General features: G+C 54.6%; 1 protein-coding gene across 1 annotated transcript in view; it reads right to left on the bottom strand.

The window, feature by feature from the left end:
• LCA5L (lebercilin LCA5 like) overlaps positions 1 to 23,232 on the bottom strand; it is an 800,408-nt gene that overhangs the window by 541,243 nt on the left and 235,933 nt on the right. Inside the window, exon 3 of the mRNA XM_069636060.1 lies at positions 22,619 to 23,142. Within this exon, the coding sequence (XP_069492161.1) occupies positions 22,619 to 23,142 (524 nt within the window). The remainder of the gene's footprint in view (positions 1 to 22,618; positions 23,143 to 23,232) is intronic.

Genomic DNA, 23,232 nt, shown 5'->3' with positions numbered 1-23,232 from the left:
GAGTCCACCAGGGCTCCTGCCCCTAGTGTCCAGAGCGGCGCAGGACACTCAGGATCACCACCACCTTCCAAGCGGAAGAGGAAGAGTGCTCGTCCGGCACAGGCTGATGCCCCAGACACGGCTACACAGTCCGGCCCGTCCAGGAAGCCCAGCTTCACGGATGACGAACTGAATGCACTTGTCGAGTATGTGTCCGGACATGACAACGAGATGGTCATTGTTGCAGGATCCAAGACCACACCTGCACAACGCCAGGCACACTGGCAGACCGTTGCGGACATCGTAAGTGCCCTTGGAATCATGAGGCGCACAGCCAATGATTGCTATAAGCGCTGGAATGACCTAAAGCGCAGGGCAAAGAGTAAGCTGGCCTCAAGTCATGCCGCAACTCTAGTGACTGGAGGTGGGTCTCCAGTAGTAGACATGGAACTCACTCCACATGAGTCAGTCGCTGGGACCTACGTCACGGAGGTACAGATCCAAGGCGTGGGAGATCTGGCTGATTACGAGGCATTGTCCGGTGAGTGCACATGCATGTGTGTGTCATCCATGTGCATGGTGTGTGTGTGAGGGCTTCTGTTTGTGTGCCAGGTGAGAGTGTGTGCGCCTGAGTCGTATGGGTCAGCCATGTGCTTCATGCAATACTTCCTGCGCAGCTGCATTTGGCCATAGCAGTATCCCTTCTGCCAACAGTAGACATCTAGCCCAACTGCACGCCAGTTGCCCTTGAAGTGTCACCTTGCCACAACATTGTTGCTTATTTTTCACTGTTCATTCAGTCAGATTGTTTGCATTCCCCCACTTTTACTAGCCATGTCGCTGTCCACTAGTCACATGTCTGACATGGCTATGGTGAAGTGGAGTGACGTTGTTACCTGGATATCATTTGTACACACATGTCCCTGTGCAATTGGACCATTTCAGACTGGCAGCTCCAGGTGAAAAATCTGACCTGTTAGAATTAGAAAAGCAATTACATGCGGGAACTGGACTGAATGAATAGGTGCTGCCCTCCTCTCCATCTTCACTCAATAGCAATGGTACATGCCATCTGTGTGATGGCATGTGTGTTTCACCTGGCAATCACAGGCCAATGTGTGATGCCACTGCCAGGCAGCATGCAGAAAATGTGTTCATTTTCCATCTTGGTGTCATCAGTGTGTGCCATTTGCCTGCACTTCATACGCAGTGAGGGTGCATGCATGGGAGGGTTTTAGTCATGTGGGACATGTGTCAATCAAGTACTGGTTCTCTTGCTTCTCAGCCCTCATTGTGTGCCATGGTGCTAATGCCTGTTTCCATTTCTTTGTTTTCATGTCTTTGCAGGGGAAGACGCACCTGATACTGCTGGGGTTGTGGAGATGGTGCAGACCCAGGAGGGGTCCGAGGGCCGACCAACCACCAGTGAGGGACGTGGTGTGGTGGTGGGGGAGAACCCACAAGTGCTGCAGGTCGTGCTCTCAAGGGGTGTCTCTGGCTGCACCTCCCCGGAGCTGTACTCAGGTGTTGATTCGGATGAGACCTACGTGCCGTCGCAGGTGAGTGTTCCAGGGAGGGATTCTGTTCTGTCTCACCCACCTGCACCAGGGTCAGAACCCTCCATGGGGATGTCAGTGTTGGCAGCTACGCCTTTGGTGGTTACGGATGCAGGGTCACACTCCGCGACATCTGATCCTGTTCCTGGGCCAGCAGATCAGAGGGGGAATGCAGTCCTGCAGCCTCAGGCAGTGCCGGCACAGCAAGGCGCAGTTCGCCTTGCCCCAGACAGGTGTGGTGCCCGCCGACGTGGTGGCCGTACGCCACCTGGCAATACCGCATGGGAGCAATCCATTTACGGTATGGCAACCCAACAGGCTGCATCATCCGAGATGATGGCTCAGGCCATGGATAGGGTGGCCACTTCCATTGTCCCCCCAGAAAGGCTGATGGAGCGACTAGAGCAGGCAACCGACTCCATCTGCCAGTCACACAGGGAGGACATGTTGGGGTCCAACAGGGACAGGCGGGCGGCACTGGCGACTCTGCAGGAGGCCATCTCCATTGAGTCCCAGGGCCACAGGGAAGCCCTGAGGCAGGAGCTCCTTCACCTCAGGACGACTCTTGTTGAGCTTGAGGCTTCAACACACCAAAGGACAGAACAGCAGCTGGAGCGTCTCACCCGTACGCTCTCAGCTGAGATGCAGGCAATGAGGGCGGAGGTCTGGGCATCCCGTGAGTTGTTGCATGGGGACCTCCGCACACTCATCCTCCAGAACCAGACCTACCACACCCGCATGCTTGCAGCCATGGAGGAGCAGACTAGGGCCTTGCGTGGGCTGCCTCCCATAGTGCAACCACCTCCGGATGCAGTTGCACAGGGTGATAATAGCGACAGCAGTGATACTCCCACAACAGGGTAGCCGTGTGGGCCATGAGCCCATGGAGGTGTTTTATTTTCCCAGGATCCACGCAGGTGGGTTCTGGTGTGCATCCTGTCCTCGGACCTCCTGGGTGGCCTCCCCAACCCCCCCGGGCCCATCAATGGCCATTTTTGATTGTTTCTTATTTTTATTGTTATTTATTTTATTCCCTATTTTTTTGGGACGATTTGTTGGCTTCCGTGGTTCCTGTGGGCATACGCTGCATTGTGGCTGGGCACATGCAGGCTTGTAATGTATTTGGTTCAGATGCTTGGGTTTGAGTCACACACACCCCTCCTGCTTCCCGTTTCCACGGGCTTGCAAAGGGTGTGCCCAAGTAACAGTGAATTACACAGTGACGTTGGACTCCCATGAGCTGTGTGGGCAGTCTGTAGTCAATACTGTGTATACATTCCTAGTGCATATTGCTGTTGTGTTGTACACTGCATGTTGCATTGATGTGTAACTCATCTTCTGTGTCTACCTCCCAATTTGCAGGTCCCTTCCTCATGTCTACACAAGGACCTCTAGTCTGGAGATGGGGTCCATGTTGGCAGCAGTGCACCTACAACTCTACATGGCGCCAACACTGCACAGTTGGTGGTGGTGGGAGTGCAGGCATTTCCAGGTGGTGAGACTACTAATATGTAAAATTTGTGATGTCATGTTAATGGTAGTACGTGCTCAAGTATGTTGTTGGTCCGGCATAGCTGTGAGCATTTCAGGTGTTGCAGGTTTCTAATAGGGACACTGTACATAGTGACACTAGTGTCATGTTGTGGGGATTACTTTGTTTGCCTGCAAATAGCATGACATGGCACGGTGTGTCGTGTGGCGGTGCTGGGGTTGGATTGGCTGACATGGCACTGTCCTCTTGTTGCATTTTGCAAGTGGGTATTCTTTTTAGCTGCTTGAATGTGTAACTCCACAAAACTGCATTGGTGGTGTCTTTGTGGGTAGGGATGCACACATTGTGACACTTCCAGGTGAACAATCTCAGGCTGATATGGTATTCACGGTTCATTCTCCAGACATTCAGGATCAGTGTCAGGTTGAGTCATCATTGATTGTCAGATGGAATGTGCCAGGGCAGTGTGCACTCCACAGGGGTGTGATTTCTATGTGAAGTAATTAGCCACTAGCTGTGTACGGGCTGCCTCCCCACGTGCCCTTTCCCCTCCCATGCGCAGCGGCTGTGCATGTGGTTGGGGATGTGGGGCCACCACCATGTCCACGGCCAGGCCCCGGCGTGTTGCAACGTTGTGCAGGACACATGCTGCCACTATGATCCTGCACACTACTGGGGGAGCGTATAACAGCTGCCCGCCAGAACGGTCAAGGGAGCGAAAGCGTGACTTTAGCACTCCGAATGTGCGCTCCACTATGCCCCGGGTTGTAATGTGGGCTGTGTTATATCTTACCTCGGGTGGCGTGGTGGGGTTCCGAATTGGCGTCATCATGTGGGGGCTGAGAGGGTAGGCACTGTCCCCTGTGGAGGTGGTGATTGGTATCATTGGTGGGGTTGTGACCTTGCTCAGTATCCAACATGCATGCATGTGCAGTGGCATACATACTCACCAAGCAGCCATGTTTCGCCATGCCGCCCAGCATCTAGGTCCCGGCATAGGGTGGACATTCGGTAAATGAAGCTGTCGTGGGTGGAGCCGGGATAGTTGGCATATACTGAGGTGATGATTCCCTTGGCATTACATACTACCTGCACGTTGATGGAATGCCAGTGCTTGCGGTTCCTATAGATGTGCTCAGATGCCCTGGGGGGACGTAGAGCCACATGGGTGCAGTCGATGGCACCTAGCACTTTGGGGAATCGTGCCACACCGTAAAAATCCAGGGCGGCAGCATGCCTTTATGCAGGTGTTCTGGGCAGGTATATGTGCCTGCGGACTGATGGGCGTGCAGTGATGATGTTCAAGACCTGGTGTAGGCAGCGTGACTGGGTGGCCTGTGACACCCCACCCACTATGGCACTTGTCCGCTGAAATGATCCAGTGGCTAAGAAGTGCAGTACATTGAGGACCTTCTCCAGGGGGCTGAGTGCTTGGGAGCACAGGGTAGGTGATGTGAGGTCATCCTCCCACTCACTCACCAGGTCCAGTATTATGTGTGGTGGAAACCTGTACCTTCCATACACCTGGTCATCAGGCATCCCGAAAAGGCTGGTTCTGGGTGTGAATATTCTGGCCCTGACTATCCTCCTCCTCCTCCTTTGGTAGCCCACTGCCACTGCTGCTAGGAACGGTATGTTCATCCTGGCGTCTGGCTTGTTATTGTTAAAGTGCGCAAATTCATGCTTTGCGCGTGTTCTAGGCGAGCGTGTGACCCGCGCACCCCTGGAATCCAGTTCCCAGTCCAATAGCGTGTGGAAATTCACACGCACAACGGGATACAGGTGCGCTGACGTACTTGCGTGTGTAAGTGCCCGCGCACCCCTGAAATACACATACATAGGCCAATCGCGTGTACGTGCACTTTTGTCCAATTACACGCGATGACACTCTGACGTGCAGTATTTACACGTGTGCTCCGTCATCACGTGCTGGGTGGGGAACACCCGTGCGGGTCACGTCACATACGCGCTTACGCGCTGAGGGACTCTGGACCAATAGAATCGCGTATGCGTGCTTACGCGCTTACGCGCTAAGGGCCTTTCCTCAGATTTCACGCTGACGTGCCGAATTTTCACGTGCCAAATCACTCCGTATCAAGCTGGCCACGCGAAAACACACGGAAGACCACGCTCCTGCCAGAAGGCCGAGTTACTGCCCCCCGTGCCCCGAGCAGCCTCCCACGTGCCATCTGCTGCTGCCTGCCTGCCTGCTGCCACCGTGCCCTGCCATTTGGTGCCTGCACATCAGCCATCTGCAGGGGTCCAGTTGCTGTGTCCACCCCTGCTGGAACTGAAGACTCCCGACTGGGATTACATCGCTCCACAGCCCAGCCTCAGGACCCAGTTGCCCACCCACACCTGCCTCTGGGGTTGCCATGTCGGGCACTTCCACATCTGGCACCAGTGGCAACCCCAGGCCAGAGGGGCAGAGGGGCACCAGCTTCACTGCCACCGAAGTTGGTGTCCTGGTGGAGCATGTCCTGGGGCAGTATGATGCCCTCTTTGGATCGTCCCGCGCCAGCAAGGATGGACGGGAGAGGATCTGGGCCGACTGTGTGGTTGCCATCAACGCGGAGGGGGTGGCAACCCGCAACGTCCAGAAGATCAAGAAGCGCTGGGAGGACTTGAGGTCCAGGACCCTTGTGAAGGCCCGGCGCCTCGTGGAGGGGGGCCGGGGCCGCATGAGTTCCATCCAGATGAGGGTCCTGGAACGCGTACGCCCAGCGCTCCACGCCCAGATCCTTGAGAGGGAGGCCCGTCTGGAGTTGAGCGGTAAGTTTCCAAGCATTACTGTGTGACACAGGGCATGTTGCTGTGTGCTGGGTCTATGATACTTGCCTGTATGTGTGCCATAGGCCATGTATGCATGTATGTGTGCATGGACATCATGGTAATGCATGTGCAACCAGTGATGTGTGACCCACATGGTTGTTGCATGTGTTCAAATGCCGCATGGGGACCCCTATGCAGATTTTGGACATGAGAGCATGCCAGTCTCTGTACCGGGACATGGGTGGGGGCGAGGGATGGGTGCTGATGCCAGGTACATATGTGGTAGCCATGTCTGTGTGGCTGACCTGCGTGTCTGTGACTTGTGCATGCCATGGATGCATGACACATGTGTGTGACAATGCACAGATTCAGTGAAGCAGCCAAATTGCCCTTGTATCCGCTGTGTTTGTTGTGTTTGGGGCCAGATGGATGTGACTGAGGTGAAGTGTGTGCATGTGAAAGGCATGAGCCATGATGCATGTGAGTTCCATATCATTGAATGTTTCAAGAGTCCATTGGACATGCATGGAAATGTCCATGGCATGCAGCATGCCTGTTACTGTGTGTGTTTTGCCTGGACTGACCCATGTGTTGTGGAGGAACATGATGGAAGTGTACTTTGACAGTGGTGGTCATCTGCTATTGCTTCCTGTCTAGGGGACCATTGTACAGTACCCTGATGCTTGTGTTCTTTGTCTCCCTCTACGCAGCGGCTAGTGAAGAAGAGGGCGGAGACGGCGCTGTGGAGCAAGGCGGCGGGGATGCCCCCACGGCTGCAGCGGAAGGGGTGGGTGAGCCCCCACAGGGGCCTGCTACGGTGGGAGACGGTGAGGAGCCATCCAGGTTGGTGGTTTGCACAGAGGAGGAGGAGGCCGCCACTGGGGCACACATGGGGCCTGGTGGGGGCATCCCTGCTGGTGCAAGTGGTGCAGTCCAGGGCCAGTGGCAGGAGGCAGCACAGGTCACCATGGAGGGGCCTGTGCATGTCGCTGTCCCTGACCCTGTGAGTGCACCACCATGCACCAGCAGGGATGCCCCGTCCCAGGCCCGTCCGCAGGTAGAGGGGATGTCCATGTCACCTGACTCCCCTCCACCTGCGGACGTGAGAACCCCTGGCCGTGCGGAGAAGGTCCTGATTGGGGTCGCGATGCGCACGGCTGTGATTCGTGATGCCGTGCGTGCTTCCCGGGAGGAGCACGCACGTCATCACGAAGTGCACCGTGCCGACGTGGCCCAATTGGGATCGGCCATGTTCGGGGGTTTCCTGCATGTGTTGGCCAATGTGGCGGCCCTCTCCTCCTCTGTGCAGGCTATACACCAGTCGTTCTCCTTGCCGTCTTCCAGCCCAGATGCCACCAGGGCCCCCTGTGGACCTGCCCCGACCAATGCAGCCAGCTCGGTGGGGATCCCATCCCTGCCACAGTTGGGAGTCGGAGGTCCAGCAGGGGTGGACAACACAGCAACTGGACCCCAGCAGATGGAAGATGTGACAGCATCATCAGGCAGGGCACGTGCACGACGGCGTCGGTGGTTTCCATCAGCCTGGATGCCGTCGTGCTGGCAGAGGCAGTGGCGTCGGAGGCAGCAGCGGGCTCGACGTGGGAGGCATCATGGCTCGGGGCCATCAAGATCAGAGGGGCAGGCATCGGCCGGAGGGCAGGGCAACCCTGGGATGGTGGTGTCTTCCGTGTGGGAGCAGTTGGTCCAGCGGATAGGTGCGGAGCGGCAGCGGGCGGAAGAGGAGCGGCTCGCCATGGTCAGGGCGGAGTTCTCCATGCGTCGGGCGTTGAGGCGGGCTGAGTGCCTCGAGGAAGCTCGCAGGGAGTTTGAGCTGAACATGGGGTTATCCCTGCGAGACCTCGGGGCCAGGACAGAGTCCCGCCTCCAGGACATCGACATGGAGTTCGATGATGCCCTGGCCAGCAACATCAACAAGTGAGCCGCAGGACTTGCCCGCTGCCTTTGTATATAGTTATATAGTTAGTTAGTGTTAGGTTTCCTTTATTTGTTTTTATTATTTTGGACCGCTCGGACAATGGCCACTTTTTTGTATATATTTTTTTCATTAGGTAGTAGTAGGTTTCCTTTATGGTGTTGGGCTCATGGACCCTGGTACATTCCTGTATTTAGTTTGTTTTCTGAAGGAACATTTTCTTTTTTTCATTATTGTGTTCACCATGTGGAAATGGTTTTTCATTCTTTTCCTTCTACTTGATATTGCTTTGGTCAACATTTGTTTTTGTATTCCTTTTTCTTTTTTTGATTTTTACTTTTGTTCTCCGACATGGACCATTTATTTTGTTATCCACATAGTTGTATGTTTGATTTGTTTACTTATTTTTGATCTTTAATACATTTTTTATTTTTACTTCCACTTGTGTTATTTTGTCTTTGGTTTCATACATGTCATGATATGGGTTTTGACATTCACTTGCAGCCATTGTGTATGTGTGTGTGACGGACATGTGTTCATTTACATACTTGCCATTGGGGTTGTGTCATGTAATTGCATTCACTATGTGGGTGGATGCAATCCTTGCCTGGGTGTTTGTGCTGGGTATGCTGCCCATTACTGCCATGATTGTGTATCGTCAGGACCTGAGGGCAGGGGGACATGGGTGGGGGCCTGGTGGAGGCTGCCCCTGGTTGCTGGGGGTGGGGGGGGTGGGAAGACATGGGTGGGGGCCTGGTGGAGGCTGCCCCTGGATGCTGGGGGGTGGGGGTGGTGGGTGACATGGGTGGGGGCCTGGTGGCAGGTGCCCCACAGTGCTGGGGGGTGGGGGTGGTGGGTGACATGGGTGGGGGCCTGGTGGAGGTTGCCCCTGGTGGCTGGGGGTGGTGGGTGACATGGGTGGGGGCCTGCTGGCAGGTGCCCCACAGTGCTGGGGGGTGGGGGTGGTGGGTGACATGGGTGGGAGCCTGCTGGCAGGTGCCCCACAGTGCTGGGGAGTGGGGGTGGTGGGAGACATGGGTTGGACATGGGTGGGGGCCTGGTGGAGGCTGCCCCTGCACTGCTGGGAGGTGGGGGTGGTGGGAGACATGGGTTGGACATGGGTGGGGGCCTGGTGGAGGCTGCCCCTGGATGCTGGGGGGTGGGGGTGGTGGGTGACATGGGTGGGGGCCTGGTGGCAGGTGCCCCACAGTGCTGGGGGGTGGGGGTGGTGGGTGACATGGGTGGGGGCCTGGTGGAGGTTGCCCCTGGTGGCTGGGGGGTGGGGGTGGTGGGTGACATGGGTGGGGGCCTGCTGGCAGGTGCCCCACAGTGCTAGGGGATGGGGGTGGTGGGTGACATGGGTGGGGGCCTGCTGGCAGGTGCCCCACAGTGCTGGGGGGTGGGGGTGGTGGGAGACATGGGTTGGACATGGGTGGGGGCCTGGTGGAGGCTGCCCCTGCACTGCTGGGAGGTGGGGGTGGTGGGAGACATGAGTGGGGGCCTGGTGGAGGCTGCCCCTGGTGCCTGGGGGGGTGGGGGTGGTGGGAGACATGAGTGGGGGCCTGGTGGAGGGTGCCCCTGGTGGCGGGGGGGTGGGGGTGATAGGGGACATGCGTGGGGGCCTGGTGGGGGCTTCCCCTGGATGCTGGGGGGTGGGGGTGGTGGGTGACATGGGTGGGGGCCTGGTGGAGGGTGCCCCTGGTGGCTGGGGGGTGGGGGTGGTGGGTGACATGGGTGGGGGCCTGCTGGCAGGTGCCCCACAGTGCTGGGGGGTGGGGGTGGTGGGTGACATGAGTGGGGGCCTGGTGGAGGCTGCCCCTGGTGACTGGGGGGGTGGGGGTGGTGGGAGACATGAGTGGGGGCCTGGTGGAGGGTGCCCCTGGTGGCGGGGGGGTGGGGGTGATAGGGGACATGAGTGGGGGCCTGGTGAGGGCTGCCCCTGGATGCTGGGGGGTGGGGGTGGTGGGTGACATGGGTGGGGGCCTGGTGGAGGGTGCCCCTGGTGGCTGGGGGGTGGGTGACATGGGTGGGGGCCTGCTGGCAGGTGCCCCATAGTGCTGGGGGGTGGGGGTGGTGGGAGACATGGGTTGGACATGGGTGGGGGCCTGGTGGAGGCTGCCCCTGCACTGCTGGGAGGTGGGGGTGGTGGGAGACATGGGTTGGACATGGGTGGGGGCCTGGTGGAGGGTGCCCCTGGTGACTGGGGGGGTGGGGGTGGTGGGAGACATGAGTGGGGGCCTGGTGGAGGGTGCCCCTGGTGGCGGGGGGTGGGGGTGATAGGGGACATGAGTGGGGGCCTGGTGGGGGCTGCCCCTGGATGCTGGGGGGTGGGGGTGGTGGGTGACATGGGTGGGGGCCTGGTGGAGGGTGCCCCTGGTGGCTGGGGGGTGGGGGAGTGGGTGACATGGGTGGGGGCCTGCTGGCAGGTGCCCCACAGTGCTGGGGGGTGGGGGTGGTGGGTGACATGAGTGGGGGCCTGGTGGAGGCTGCCCCTGGTGACTGGGGGGGTGGGGGTGGTGGGAGACATGAGTGGGGGCCTGGTGGAGGGTGCCCCTGGATGGTGGGGGGTGGGGGTGGTGGGAGACATGAGTGGGGGCCTGGTGGAGGGTGCCCCTGGTGACTGGGGGGGTGGGGGTGGTGGGAGACATGAGTGGGGGCCTGGTGGAGGGTGCCCCTGGTGACTGGGGGGTTGGGGGTGGTGGGAGACATGAGTGGGGGCCTGGTGGAGGGTGCCCCTGGTGGCGGGGGGGGGTGGGGGTGATAGGGGACATGAGCGGGTGCCTGGTGGAGGCTGCCCCTGGTTGCTGGGGGTGGGGGGGGTGGGAGACATGGATGGGGGCCTGGTGGAGGCTGCCCCTGGATGCTGGGGGGTGGGGGTGGTGGGTGACATGGGTGGGGGCCTGGTGGAGGTTGCCCCTGGTGGCTGGGGGGTGGGGGTGGTGGGTGACATGGGTGGGGGCCTGCTGGCAGGTGCCCCACAGTGCTGGGGGGTGGGGGTGGTGGGAGACATGGGTTGGACATGGGTGGGGGCCTGGTGGAGGCTGCCCCTGCACTGCTGGGAGGTGGGGGTGGTGGGAGACATGGGTTGGACATGGGTGGGGGCCTGGTGGAGGCTGCCCCTGCACTGCTGGGAGGTGGGGGTGGTGGGAGACATGAGTGGGGGCCTGGTGGAGGCTGCCCCTGGTGACTGGGGGGGTGGGGTTGGTGGGAGACATGAGTGGGGGCCTGGTGGAGGGTGCCCCTGGTGGCGGGGGGGTAGGGGTGATAGGGGACATGAGTGGGGGCCTGGTGGGGGCTGCCCCTGGATGCTGGGGGGTGGGGGTGGTGGGTGACATGGGTGGGGGCCTGGTGGAGGGTGTCCCTGGTGGCTGGGGGTGGTGGGTGACATGGGTGGGGGCCTGCTGGCAGGTGCCCCACAGTGCTGGGGGGTGGGGGTGGTGGGTGACATGAGTGGGGGCCTGGTGGAGGCTGCCCCTGGTGACTGGGGGGGTGGGGGTGGTGGGAGACATGAGTGGGGGCCTGGTGGAGGGTGCCCCTGGATGGTGGGGGGTGGGGGTGGTGGGAGACATGAGTGGGGGCCTGGTGGAGGGTGCCCCTGGTGACTGGGGGGGTGGGGGTGGTGGGAGACATGAGTGGGGGCCTGGTGGAGGGTGCCCCTGGTGACTGGGGGGGTGGGGTGGTGGGAGACATGAGTGGGGGCCTGGTGGAGGGTGCCCCTGGTGGCGGGGGGGTGGGGGTGATAGGGGACATGAGTGGGTGCCTGGTGGAGGCTGCCCCTGCACTGCTGGGGGGTGGGGGTGGTGGGAGACATGAGTGGGGGCCTGGTGGAGGGTGCCCCTGGTGACTGGGGGGGTGGGGGTGGTGGGAGACATGAGTGGGGGCCTGGTGGAGGGTGCCCCTGGTGACTGGGGGGTGGAGGTGATAGGGGACATGAGTGGGGGCCTGGTGGAGGGTGCCCCTGCACTGCTGGGGGGTGGGGGTGGTGGGAGACATGAGTGGGGGCCTGGTGGAGGGTGCCCCTGGTGGCGGGGGGGTGGGGGTGATAGGGGACATGAGTGGGTGCCTGGTGGAGGCTGCCCCTGCACTGCTGGGGGGTGGGGGTGGTGGGAGACATGAGTGGGGGCCTGGTGGAGGGTGCCCCTGGTGACTGGGGGGTGGGGGTGGTGGGAGACATGAGTGGGGGCCTGGTGGAGGGTGCCCCTGGTGACTGGGGGGGTGGGGGTGATAGGGGACATGAGTGGGGGCCTGGTGGAGGGTGCCCCTGCACTGCTGGGGGGTGGGGGTGGTGGGAGACATGAGTGGGGGCCTGGTGGAGGGTGCCCCTGGTGGCGGGGGGGTGGGGGTGATAGGGGACATGAGTGGGTGCCTGGTGGAGGCTGCCCCTGCACTGCTGGGGGGTGGGGGTGGTGGGAGACATGAGTGGGAGCCTGGTGGAGGGTGCCCCTGGTGACTGGGGGGTGGTGGTGGTGGGAGACATGAGTGGGGGCCTGGTGGAGGGTGCCCCTGGTGACTGGGGGGGGTGGGGGTGATAGGGGACATGAGTGGGGGCCTGGTGGGGGCTGCACCTGCACTCCTGGGGGGTGGGGGTGGTGGGAGACATGGGTGGGGGCCTGGTGGAGGCTGCCCCTGCACTGCTGGGGGGTGGGGGTGGTGGGAGACATGAGTGGGGGCCTGGTGGAGGCTGCCCCTGGTGACTGGGGGTGTGGGGGTGGTGGGAGACAAGAATGGGGGCCTGGTGGAGGGTGCCCCTGGATGGTGGGGGGTGGGGGTGGTGGGAGACATGAGCAGGTGTGCAGGGTAGTCCCCTGTTTTGTGGGCTGCCTGCAGGGGCCGTGGAGGGTGTACAGGGAACACCTGTGAAGACCCACCCAGCCTAATCGCGTGTGTAACTTCCCACGCACCCCTGTAATACACGTACCAAGCCAAATGGCGTGTGATAATTCCCGCGCACCCCTGAAATGTGGGACACAAGGTTGGGGGTGAAGGGGTGCATCTTGTGGAGTCTATTGGGGGTGTTGGTGTTTGTTGGGGGGGTCAGGGAGTTTGTTGGAGGGGGTCAGGGAGTTTGTTGGAGGCGGTCAGGGAGTTTGTTGGGGGAGTCTGGGAGGGGGGCGTGGGCACATTTTTGCTGTTGTAAATAATACACACGTTGTGATAAGAAAAATCCATGGCTGGACAGTGTTATTTTTTTGTGCATCCATTTAATGTGGTACGGTGTTCAGTGCCCAACTCCCAACATTCCCTGTGTGCATGTCCACATTGGCCCAGTGTCTGACTGACACAAATCTTTCATAGTCCCTGTGTTTCAGAGGTATTTGTGAATTAGTGCTTGGCGTACAGCATGGCCATCCCGTGCATCACGTACTGGCAGGGGGGCTACTTCACCTCCGTCTCCATCCTCATCATCCTCACCCAGCCCATGCATGTCAATGTCAGGTGGCAGTGGTACATTTCTCCGGACGCACGTGTTGTGCAGCATGACACAGGCCATGGGGATCTTTGCCACCTTCTCAGGCCTATATAGGAGTGCCCCACCAGACCTGCTGAGGCAGCGGAACCACCCCTTCAACAGGCCAAATGTCTGCTCAATCTCAACACAGGTACGGGTGTGCACACGATTGTACTCCACCTCATGGCTGTTCTGCGGGTTACGCACAGGGGTGAGTAGCCACGGCCTAAAGGGATATCCTCCATCACCTGCAAGCAGATTCAAATAGGTGTGTGTCACTTTGAACTGCCACATTCAGGGAGCACAGTCATGGCGGCAGCTATTTGGTGTGGCCATGCACATGTCCCTGTAAGCATGAAAACATGTTATCTAGATGCAATATATACTGTCATGAGGTGTGGTAGTCTGGATGGCGTTCAATAGATGATGCAGGGTGTAATCATGCATGCTGAGGCAGATATGCTGTGGTAGTGCAACAATGTTTTGACTCCAATTCATGCTGTTCATTATTTACTATGCATGGTCACACCACCCACATTGCCACACTTGCCATCCTGTTCATTTATGCATTGCTTGCCATCACCATGATGGCCTGGTTGTGCCTCTTACTTGTTCTCATCGATATGCATTATTTGTGATATGTGGCCCAGTGAAGTGTCATGTACCGTTTGACTGGTTCAGGTCAGGAGTCTTTGGATCTGCATGCATTCTCCAATCACCGGCTATTCCCACCCAGGTGCAGTATTCCCCCCCTTATGCATCCCCACACATCAGTACCCCAAAGCACTGCCATGGGACGGTTGTGCAACTCACCAAGCAGCCAGGCACGTGGTCCGGCATGTCGCTCCATGTGATGGGGTAGCGTGGAATTACCCAGTAACTTGGCATCATGTGTTGATCCAGGAAATCGGGCGCAGCAATGGGTGATGATCTTCCTGGAGTCACATACCATTTGCACATTGATGGAGTGGTATTGCTTGCGATTGCGGTACACTGCCTCTATGGCATGGGGGACTACCAATTCCACATGGATGAAGTCGATGGCACCGACACAATTGGGCATGCCTGCCAGTGCATGGAAGCCTACTTTGGTTTCGGCTATCTCCTGGGCAGTCCGTGGTAGGGATATGTGGGTGCTTGCGTGCTTCAGGAGGGCATCCAGCACTTGGTTCAGCATGCGTGAAAATAGTGGTTGTGAAATGCCATGCAGCTGGCCCACTGTGTGTTGGTAGGTGCCTGTGGCCAGGAAGTGTAGCACAGACACCACCTTTAGTAGTGGGGGGATGGCAGTACGTACTCCTATGTGGCTGGCAATGTCGTTCTGTAACATGTCCACTATGGTGGTGATGGTGTCACTGTCCACCCAGTACAGGTTGTGGATCTGCTCAGGGGTTAGGTTGAATGGGCTGGGTCTGGTGCGAGGGATTGGTGGCTGCCTACGAGGCACTGGTGGCGGCGCTGGTGGTAATTGCTGGCCCTGTCTCACCCTCCTTCTCGTCCTGTGTCTCCTCTGTGCTGCCTGTTGTTGTTTCTGTAGTTGTTGCTGTTGCTGCTGTAGTTGTTGTTGTTGTTGCTGTAGTTGTAGCAGTATAGGCATGTCCTCCAGTGCCATGATTGCAAATGCTAGTGTTAGCATTTTGGTGTAGGAAGGGGTGTGGTGTGTATGTGTGCTCCTTTTGTACTGGGCCACTCTACATTGCCTACACCTGTGGGGGGGGGGGTTGTGGTGTGTGGGTGTGCTCAGTTTATACTGGCACAGCCTCCATTGACTCCACCTGTGGGGATTGTGTGCACCTGTGGCAGCTGCCTTGTATCCTGCTTGCTGTTTGTGGGTGGTCTGAGATGCCTGTATGGCCGGCATTGTGCAGGCCGTGATTACCGGCTTCGCGATGCCGGTATTTGCATGTATGCGTGGGTTGGAACTACCCCCTATTACTGGCATGCCGGTATTTGCTCCCTGAAGGTGCGCGTGTACGCGCCTATGGCGCTATTAGCGGCACCGTTGTTTAGTGTGCCGCTAATACCGGGTTTGCGGGTCGGAATGCAACGGGACGGTAAACGATGCCGGTATTACCACATTACCGGCATACCTCGTAATGAGGCCCACTGTATTAAACCTGCTATACAACCAACGGCCCCTAGTGCATATATCTTGGGAATCTGAGCCCCCATGGAACAGTAGGGCACACTGGGCTGAACATAAGAGGGCATAAGAAGAACATAAAATACATTTTAAAAAAAGAAGACAAACGTTGAGGTGTCCCTGCGCAGCCCAATTGCCTATTGATATCGGGAGAAACCCTTCTATGGCTGCTGGGGGCATGGACAAGAGGGTGAATGAAATAAGATGTGTAACACACCTTGGCACAATATTTTACAAGGGTTCCTCTGATGATACCCTTTCAGCAGTTGGGTCAGCGAACCCTGAGTCAGAGACCAACTGATGGGATTGCCCTCTAGCCACTTACACGGCTGCTCATACACCCTGGTCCTGATCCCAAGGGACTCTTCGAACGGAGCTGGTGGGAAGGCCTCGGTGACTACGCGCGGGGGCAGAAATAGGGGTGGAGCGCTAGGTCTCGGCAGCAATCGCATCTACAAAACGGATATAACAACGCTAAGCATCGGCATGCTGGATGCCTCCCAAGGCCGCTAAAGTGAAGGGCAACCAAAAGACACTTGCGGTACCCCCGCCCCAAAAGCCGAATGACAAGATGGCTGCGATGCATGACAGCGCAGGGGACGTTGGAGGAACCAACAATGAGATCCTGATGGCGATTGCGCAATTGAAATCCAAGCTGGGATCGACGAGGTGAAAGTCGACGTTGGGTTGCTACGTCAGGACGTGCAAAACCTATCTGAACGGACCACTGAATTGGAGTCCCAACTGCAGGACCACAAGACCAATGCACAGGACAACAGCACCCAAATCCACATTCTGCAACAGAAAGTCGACCTCCTAAAGAATAGGGCGGACGAGGCTGAAGGTAGGGCACGAATGAACAACGTACGCATTGTGGACCTACCGGGAGGGGAGGAAGGCGCTGAACCTACGACCTACATTGAAAATCTATTCTTGCAAGACATCAGAGCTGGAAACCTCTCTCAATGGTTTACAATCGAAAGGACACACAGAGCGCTAGTCTGGAAACCGCCACCTGGAGCTCCTCCACGTCCTATTAGAGTGAAGGTTTTGAACTACAGAGACCGGGAGAAGATCCTGTCTTACTCCAGGCAAGGCGGCACTTTGCAAAGGGCATTGGCACATCTGGCGGTGTACCCGGATTATACATTCATACGTTCCAAGTCTAGAGGACCAGGAGGCAGTTCTCTTCGGCCAAAGCCAGGCTCCGTAATGCGGGCCTGAAGTATATGCTAATATAGCCTGCGAGACTTGAAGTCCTATACAAGAACCGCTACCTGTTCTTTGAACAACCTGAGGAGGTGCAAGAGTGGAGGGACAGAGAGAGAATCAACCCACAGAAGGAAGATGACTCCTCATCAATTAAAAATACAGGGACCTCGAAAGCAGACACATGCAGAACCTGATTCCCGGGTGGAATGCAAGGGCATTGGAACTGTGGGAGCAGTTGATAGCCATCCAACAAAGGCTTCAAGTCCATACAATGCTGTCGGTGGGGACGGATCTCCCTTCCGGTTCATGGTCACTGCCCTGTTTGCTTTTTTGGCAGGAGGCACACCCTAGTCGTACTTCCTCTCTTTTTTTGGGCACCCGTTTTCAGTGCCCAGCCACTGCACATGACCTAGGGGAGGCTTCTTGAAGGCTAGGGCGAAGGGCGGTTACGCCTGAGCATGGGCTCCACAGCTGGGGGACTGTCGTTAGTTTGGGTAGGGGGGGGGAGTTATAAGGGAATTTGTGTTGCTAACGGTAATCTCCAGGCAGAGGTATTCCTTTTTCTTTTTTTTTTACTTCTTTCCGGGTCCGGTCATGTTGCTTTGGCGTAGGGCACGGTCGGTAGAGGTTCGGAGGGACAGGTTTTTTTGGCGATAAACATGCACAGATGGCTGGGGATATAAGACTGTTAATCTGGAATGTCCGGGGACTGAACAATTTTGCAAGAAACGCACCTCACGCCCGAAAAGCAAGCATTGATTACCAGGAAAAAGGGGTGCGGAGGGACTTTTGCTTCAACATATTCGGTGTATGCCAGAGGGGTGCTGACCTGGATAGCGCCTACAGTACCCTCTAGGACTGACAATGAGGGCAGAATGGTGCTGGTACAGGGCTTGTTAGAGAATGTTGATGTCTTTTTAATAAATACATATGTTCCCAACCGTAACACAGCAGCCTTCTTCCAAACTCTGTAGCCTAGATGGCGCTGTGATATGGGGGGGCGACTTTAACTGTGTCCCGCACCCTGGTATGGATAGGTCGGACTTCAGGGCCCAGAAACCATCCCCGCCAGCTAGAGCCCTACAGTCGCTACTAAAGTCATTTGAGCTCGTGGACATCTGGCAAGCGCTTCACCCACAAGCTAGGCACTTTTGCCATACCTCATTGGCCCATGCGGATCATACCAGATTAGACTATTTCTTTGTAGGAATGGATTTAATGGAAGACTCCATGACTACGGAATACAAAAGTACAGTGCTGTCTGACCACATACAACTACAATTGCAATGGCGCTATGTGCCTCCGAGCCCCACAATCCCAACGTGTATACAGGAATACTACCAGCACAACAAAGGCAGTGTGCCCGGGGCAGATACCCTATGGGAAGCTTTGAAGGTGGTCATCCAGGGCACCGCAATGGCTAATTCACGGGGCATTCAAGCTTCACTCTGCAGGGAATTGACAGCCGCGGAGGACGCACTGCAAGCACTGACACAATCCTACACAGACCTGGGTAACAGGGATGGGAACGGAATGGCCCTGCGCCAACAATGCCTGAGCTGCTGGGAGCGATTAGGGAAACATAGCTACACTAGGTATGTATAGAGGCAACATGCAGAAGTAGACAAACCAGGCAGACTACTCGCGTGGCTATGCAAGAAGTAAGAACATTGTACTCCCATTTGTTCTATGCAGACGGTACAATGCACCATGTGTTACACACAGGAGGTCATTAACACAGTCATTTTTTATTTCTACCAGAATTTATATCAGGAAACAACCACACCCTCGACCTCATTTTAGAGGCAATATTAGGCGAGATAGATCTTCCTGGACTAGACGGAGATGCGGTTGGAGAGCTCCTGGCCCCCATCACGGACGAGGAATTGATTAATACTATTCGGGCATTGCCCACCGGGCTGGGATGGTTTGCCTGGGGAGTTCTATAAAGCATTTGCCACAGACTTAGCCCCCCACCTTCTGAAGGCCTTGAACGAGGCATACGACTCTGGCCGCCTTCCACTTACTATAAGGAAATCAGTAATAGTGCCACTGCTGAAACCCAACAAACCTCCACAGGAATGCGGCTCGTATAGACCCTTGTCCATGCTTAACCTGAATAGCAAAATCCTGACGGCGACATTGGCCAATAGGCTAAAGAGAGTAATTCACACTTTGATACACCCTTATCAGATGGGCTACGTGCCAGGCAGGAATATGGCTTGGAATCTTGGACGCCTACATCATATCATGCATAGCACTGCCTCCTGGGAGACATTGTGTGCTATAGCTGCTCTTGACATGACTCTACGGAGGTTGGGCTTCGGCCTGTATTACTTGAGGTGGGTGGAAATCATATATAAGGACCCGGGGGCTAGGGTCAGAATGGGCAGACATTTCTCTAAGCCATGGGTGTTGGCGAATGGCACTAGATGGGGCTGTTCGTTGTCCCTGCTGCTGTATATTATCGCTATGGAAGCGATTGCCGCATACCTGTGAGCAGAGTATATCACGGCTGGTATACCGATCATGGGTACACAACACCTGATCTCCATGTATGCTGACGACATGCTCATATATGTGCAAAACCCCCAAGATAATTTAGAAATGATAATTGAAGCCCTTGCCAGCTTTGCTCAGTTTTCGTGTATCACAGTCAGCATGGACAAGCCCTCTTTGTTCCCATTGGCTGGTCTAGCTCAGACACGACTCAGCCAGCTGCCTGTGCTGACCCTGAAGTGGAGCGCCACTACATTTCACTACATTTCGCTACCTGGGGGTGGATATTTTTCATGACCCGGTCAAAAAACATGACAACAACATGCTGAAGACCCTGACAGGGATACAGAATACCATGACATTCCAGAAGAAGCTGCCCCTGTCGGTAATGGGTAGAGCGGCACTGTTGAAAATGGTTGTCCTCCCTAAGCTCCTACACTACTTTGCAAACATCCCATATAGTATCCCAAGGGCCTTCTTTAAAACGTTAGATTCCTTGTGCAGGGGATTTTTGTGGCACGGCGGTAGATGTAGGATTGCATTAGCCTCTCTACAGACACAGTATGAGGTGGGGTCATTATAGTCCTGCATTTTGAGCTGTATTATATGGCAGGGCAGCTCCAATTCGTGGTTGTCTGGCTACCTAACAAACCCACCCCACACACCAGGCTCCTACAGCCAGCCGCACCGGGCCTTTTCCTGAAAGAGTTGCAGTGGAGCAAACGGTCGCAACTTGAATGCCAACCCTACTTGGTGTTGCTGGGGATTCAGCTGTAGGATAGGGCACTAGCGCTAATAAAAATGAAGGACCCGTTCTTCATACAGATCCCCCTGGCCGCTCTGGCTCCTGTGGCATCACAGGTACATCGGGGTGTCTGTGCACACTGGGAACCCAGGGGCATTGCCGCAATAGGGGACCTGCTTACAGGTACCTCATTTACTCCCTTTTTGGAATTGGCTAATACCACAGGACTCCACCGTGGCCAGTACCTGTTGTATTGTACATTGAAGAACCTGATAACGCGTAGGTGGCCTACGTATACGGAAACAGCAGAGGCGCTCGCCTCAAATGACACAATATATGATATAGCCAAAGGCCCACACACCCAGAATATATGGTTTCCTCCTCGAGAGTGGTCCTCCCCCCGACACTGTTATAAGGTCCCAGTGGGAGAAGACTTAGGGATGACATTCTTGGATGCGCATTGGGCACAGATACTACGATACCATAAGACAGTGTCCTGGAACTCGAGGCTGCAACTGATCCAATTATATGTAACGCATAGAGCATACATGACCCCCCTCAAGATATCAAAGTTCCCTGGGGCCGCGGTACAACATTGCCCCAGATGCGATGCCACAGATGCTGATATGCTGCACATGTTCTTGTCTTGCCATAAGGTGTCACAGTAATGGGGTGCGATAACATACAGAATGGGCGAGAGAGGCCTTATTATAAATCCGATATCGCCTGAGGCCTGCCTGCTCGGCCGCTTCATGCACCACAAACAGTTACGCCACATCTCTAAAATGAACGATTTGGTGTACATACTGGCCAAGCAGCGAATAGCAATGGCCTGGAAGTCTCCGAAGGGCCCTCGCCTAGAAGAGTGGTGGAGAGACCTTAAAAAGTGGTCACAAGCCGAGACTGTAGCTTGGCTGAAAGCAGCGCATGTGAGCCCCTCTGACACTAATGCTGGGATCACGGCATGGAACACACTTACACAAACACTGTTCACATCGACCGTTCCAGATCTGGAGCTGAGACCAGAACCCCCCGCAAAAGCGCACACTGATTAGTTACTGTATGGACATGTATCACAGAAGCATCGAGACCCGAATGGAAACATGGGGGGGGGGGGGGAAGTTGTGGGTGGGGTTTGTGAATGTTCTTGTTCCAGTGTGACGTTTGCCAGGCAGGTCAAGATTTGGTAATTTGTATGTGTATTAACTTATGCAGTTGTCGATTGTGTATGTTTGTCCACAAATTTCAAAAAAGCCTGTTTAAAAAAAATAAAAAAATTATAAAAATCGTTTTGACTAGGGATGTCAGCTTGAGGGGCGGGTGATCTAAATTACTGCCACAAGGGCACTTGAATTTAGGGGGATTGATCATCGGTTAAGTTTTGCACAAGATGGGAGTACCTAAATTACTGCCACAAGGGCACTTGAATTTAGGGGGATTGATCATCGGTTAAGTTTTGCACAAGATGGGAGTACCTGACGCATCAGTTTCACATCTGTACATATGAGAAAAGCGAAGCTAAGATGCATTGGATTTCTTTTTACGATGCTCAAAAATACTTGCCCAATCGAATGGGCCAATACCATTTTTGAGCGAACTTCCTCTTTAAACATCTAAATGTCAAGAAACAATTTGAGAGGAATAACATGAGTCACTAAATAGTTAAAATTAGAAGTACAAATATTTTTTCAATATATGTCAAAAGAACAGGTCATGAAATGTACACACTTGACATTTTAAAGCAAAATAAAGTGTCAGTCAAAATATGAATAAGAAAAATAGAAGTCATTATGTTAGAACTGATATGATATTGTTTCGTCCTCATCGTATATGTTGGCCTATGCCCAGTCGCTTTGCGAGGAAACCCGTATTACAAGGTCGTGACCCCAAGTGAATCGAGCCTCCATTTTAAGTTAGAACCGCCATTTTAGTTTTTTGTACAAAGTTACCCTGTAGTCTAAAATGGCCGTCTCGTGTGCTCTTGTTCTTGCCTTAACCGCTTCAACCTCTGTAGGAGGGTTAATGTGCAACCTGCCTTCAGGCTACAAGTTAGGGTCATGTAGACCTTGTCCTTTGTTGACCTCGGGATCAGGGGATTACTTGAATTAGCAAATGTTAAACTACAAGTATACAAGAACAGTAATGCTATCCAAATACGATATGCGAAACATTTGTTTGATCTGTATTAAAACGATACGTAAAGAGTGTAACGTTAAATTAAAGAATAATAGAGTGTGTTAGTAAATGTATTCAAAAGTAAACCGCATGCACGAGATATGTAAATTAGGAAAGTGAACCCGGCGCGACCCTAGCCCAATGTATTATTAACTTGTAAGAGGCTGGACATCATTATAACAAACTGTATAAATACGCCGATGTCCAGCTAGCAAATTCTGTTCACTGCTCACATTGAACCCTGCTGGTGGTCTCTGTGATGTATTGACAGCCAAATAGCTATTTGTGTACTTTGTTGACTACTGTTCAATTTTGTAATAAAGATTCTGGGAATTTTTACAAGCCCGTGTCGGTGTATTTTCCTTTGCTTGGTGTAACAGCCGTAATATTGTATTTTTTCTGAATCCACAATTAAAGAAAAAAGCTTCCCCATGATCAGAAAATCAATAACTTACGTTGATAAGATGTGGATTTTTATACACGTCCGAGGATGATCTTCAGACAGGGATAATCTAACAGCATATACATCTAAAACATGACTATGGAGTTTTGATCATTTATAGACTATTAAGCACAGTATGTACAGATGATGAAAATGTCCTTTTACAAAATAACATTATCATTATGAATACAAAAGTCCCCTTACATTAAAAGCGTTTTTACCTGTATTCTCTTCTCTTCATCCTCCAGTCTTCCAGTAAGAGCTACTACTTTCATACTAAGCTCCTCCCTCTCTTCTAGATCCTTGTCTTCTGAAAGTTTCTGCAATTTGTGCAAATTGTCCTTTGTTCTTAACAACTCACCGTCAGCATCCTTAAGCTTTCTGGAAACATTTCGCTCTTGTTCTTGAGATTTCCTAAGAAGTCCTCTTAGAGCTCGTACCTCACTGTGATGTCTTGTTATAAGTTGATGCAGCTCATTTTCTGTGCATTCAAATTTCCCCAGTGCTTTAATATGTCTTAGTTGAAGCCGTTTTAAAATCGTGTTCTCTATTTGTACTGCTTCTAGAGTCCGTTGTTGTTCATAAACTTCATTTTTTAGCTCTTTAATACGATGAAGTCTTGCTGATAAAATGCGTTGCACCACAACGTCCTTTTCATAGTTAATGCGAGGGCGTTTCAAAGAATGTGATTTTAGAAGAGAATTTTTCCATGGCTGGGATTTCTTCCATGGATATCTTGTGCTTCCTACAGGAATGCCAGAACATATTCTTATAATTACACCCAAACCATTGCACATAACAAAAGATTAAACTTACAGTTACAAAATATAGACAT

This window comes from Ambystoma mexicanum, chromosome 7p, assembly GCF_040938575.1.
Source record: "Ambystoma mexicanum isolate Mex_15411 chromosome 7p, UKY_AmexF1_1, whole genome shotgun sequence".
NCBI lineage: Eukaryota > Metazoa > Chordata > Amphibia > Caudata > Ambystomatidae > Ambystoma > Ambystoma mexicanum.
Note: the sequence above shows the minus strand (reverse complement) of the source record. Positions and strands in the feature narration are given on the sequence as shown.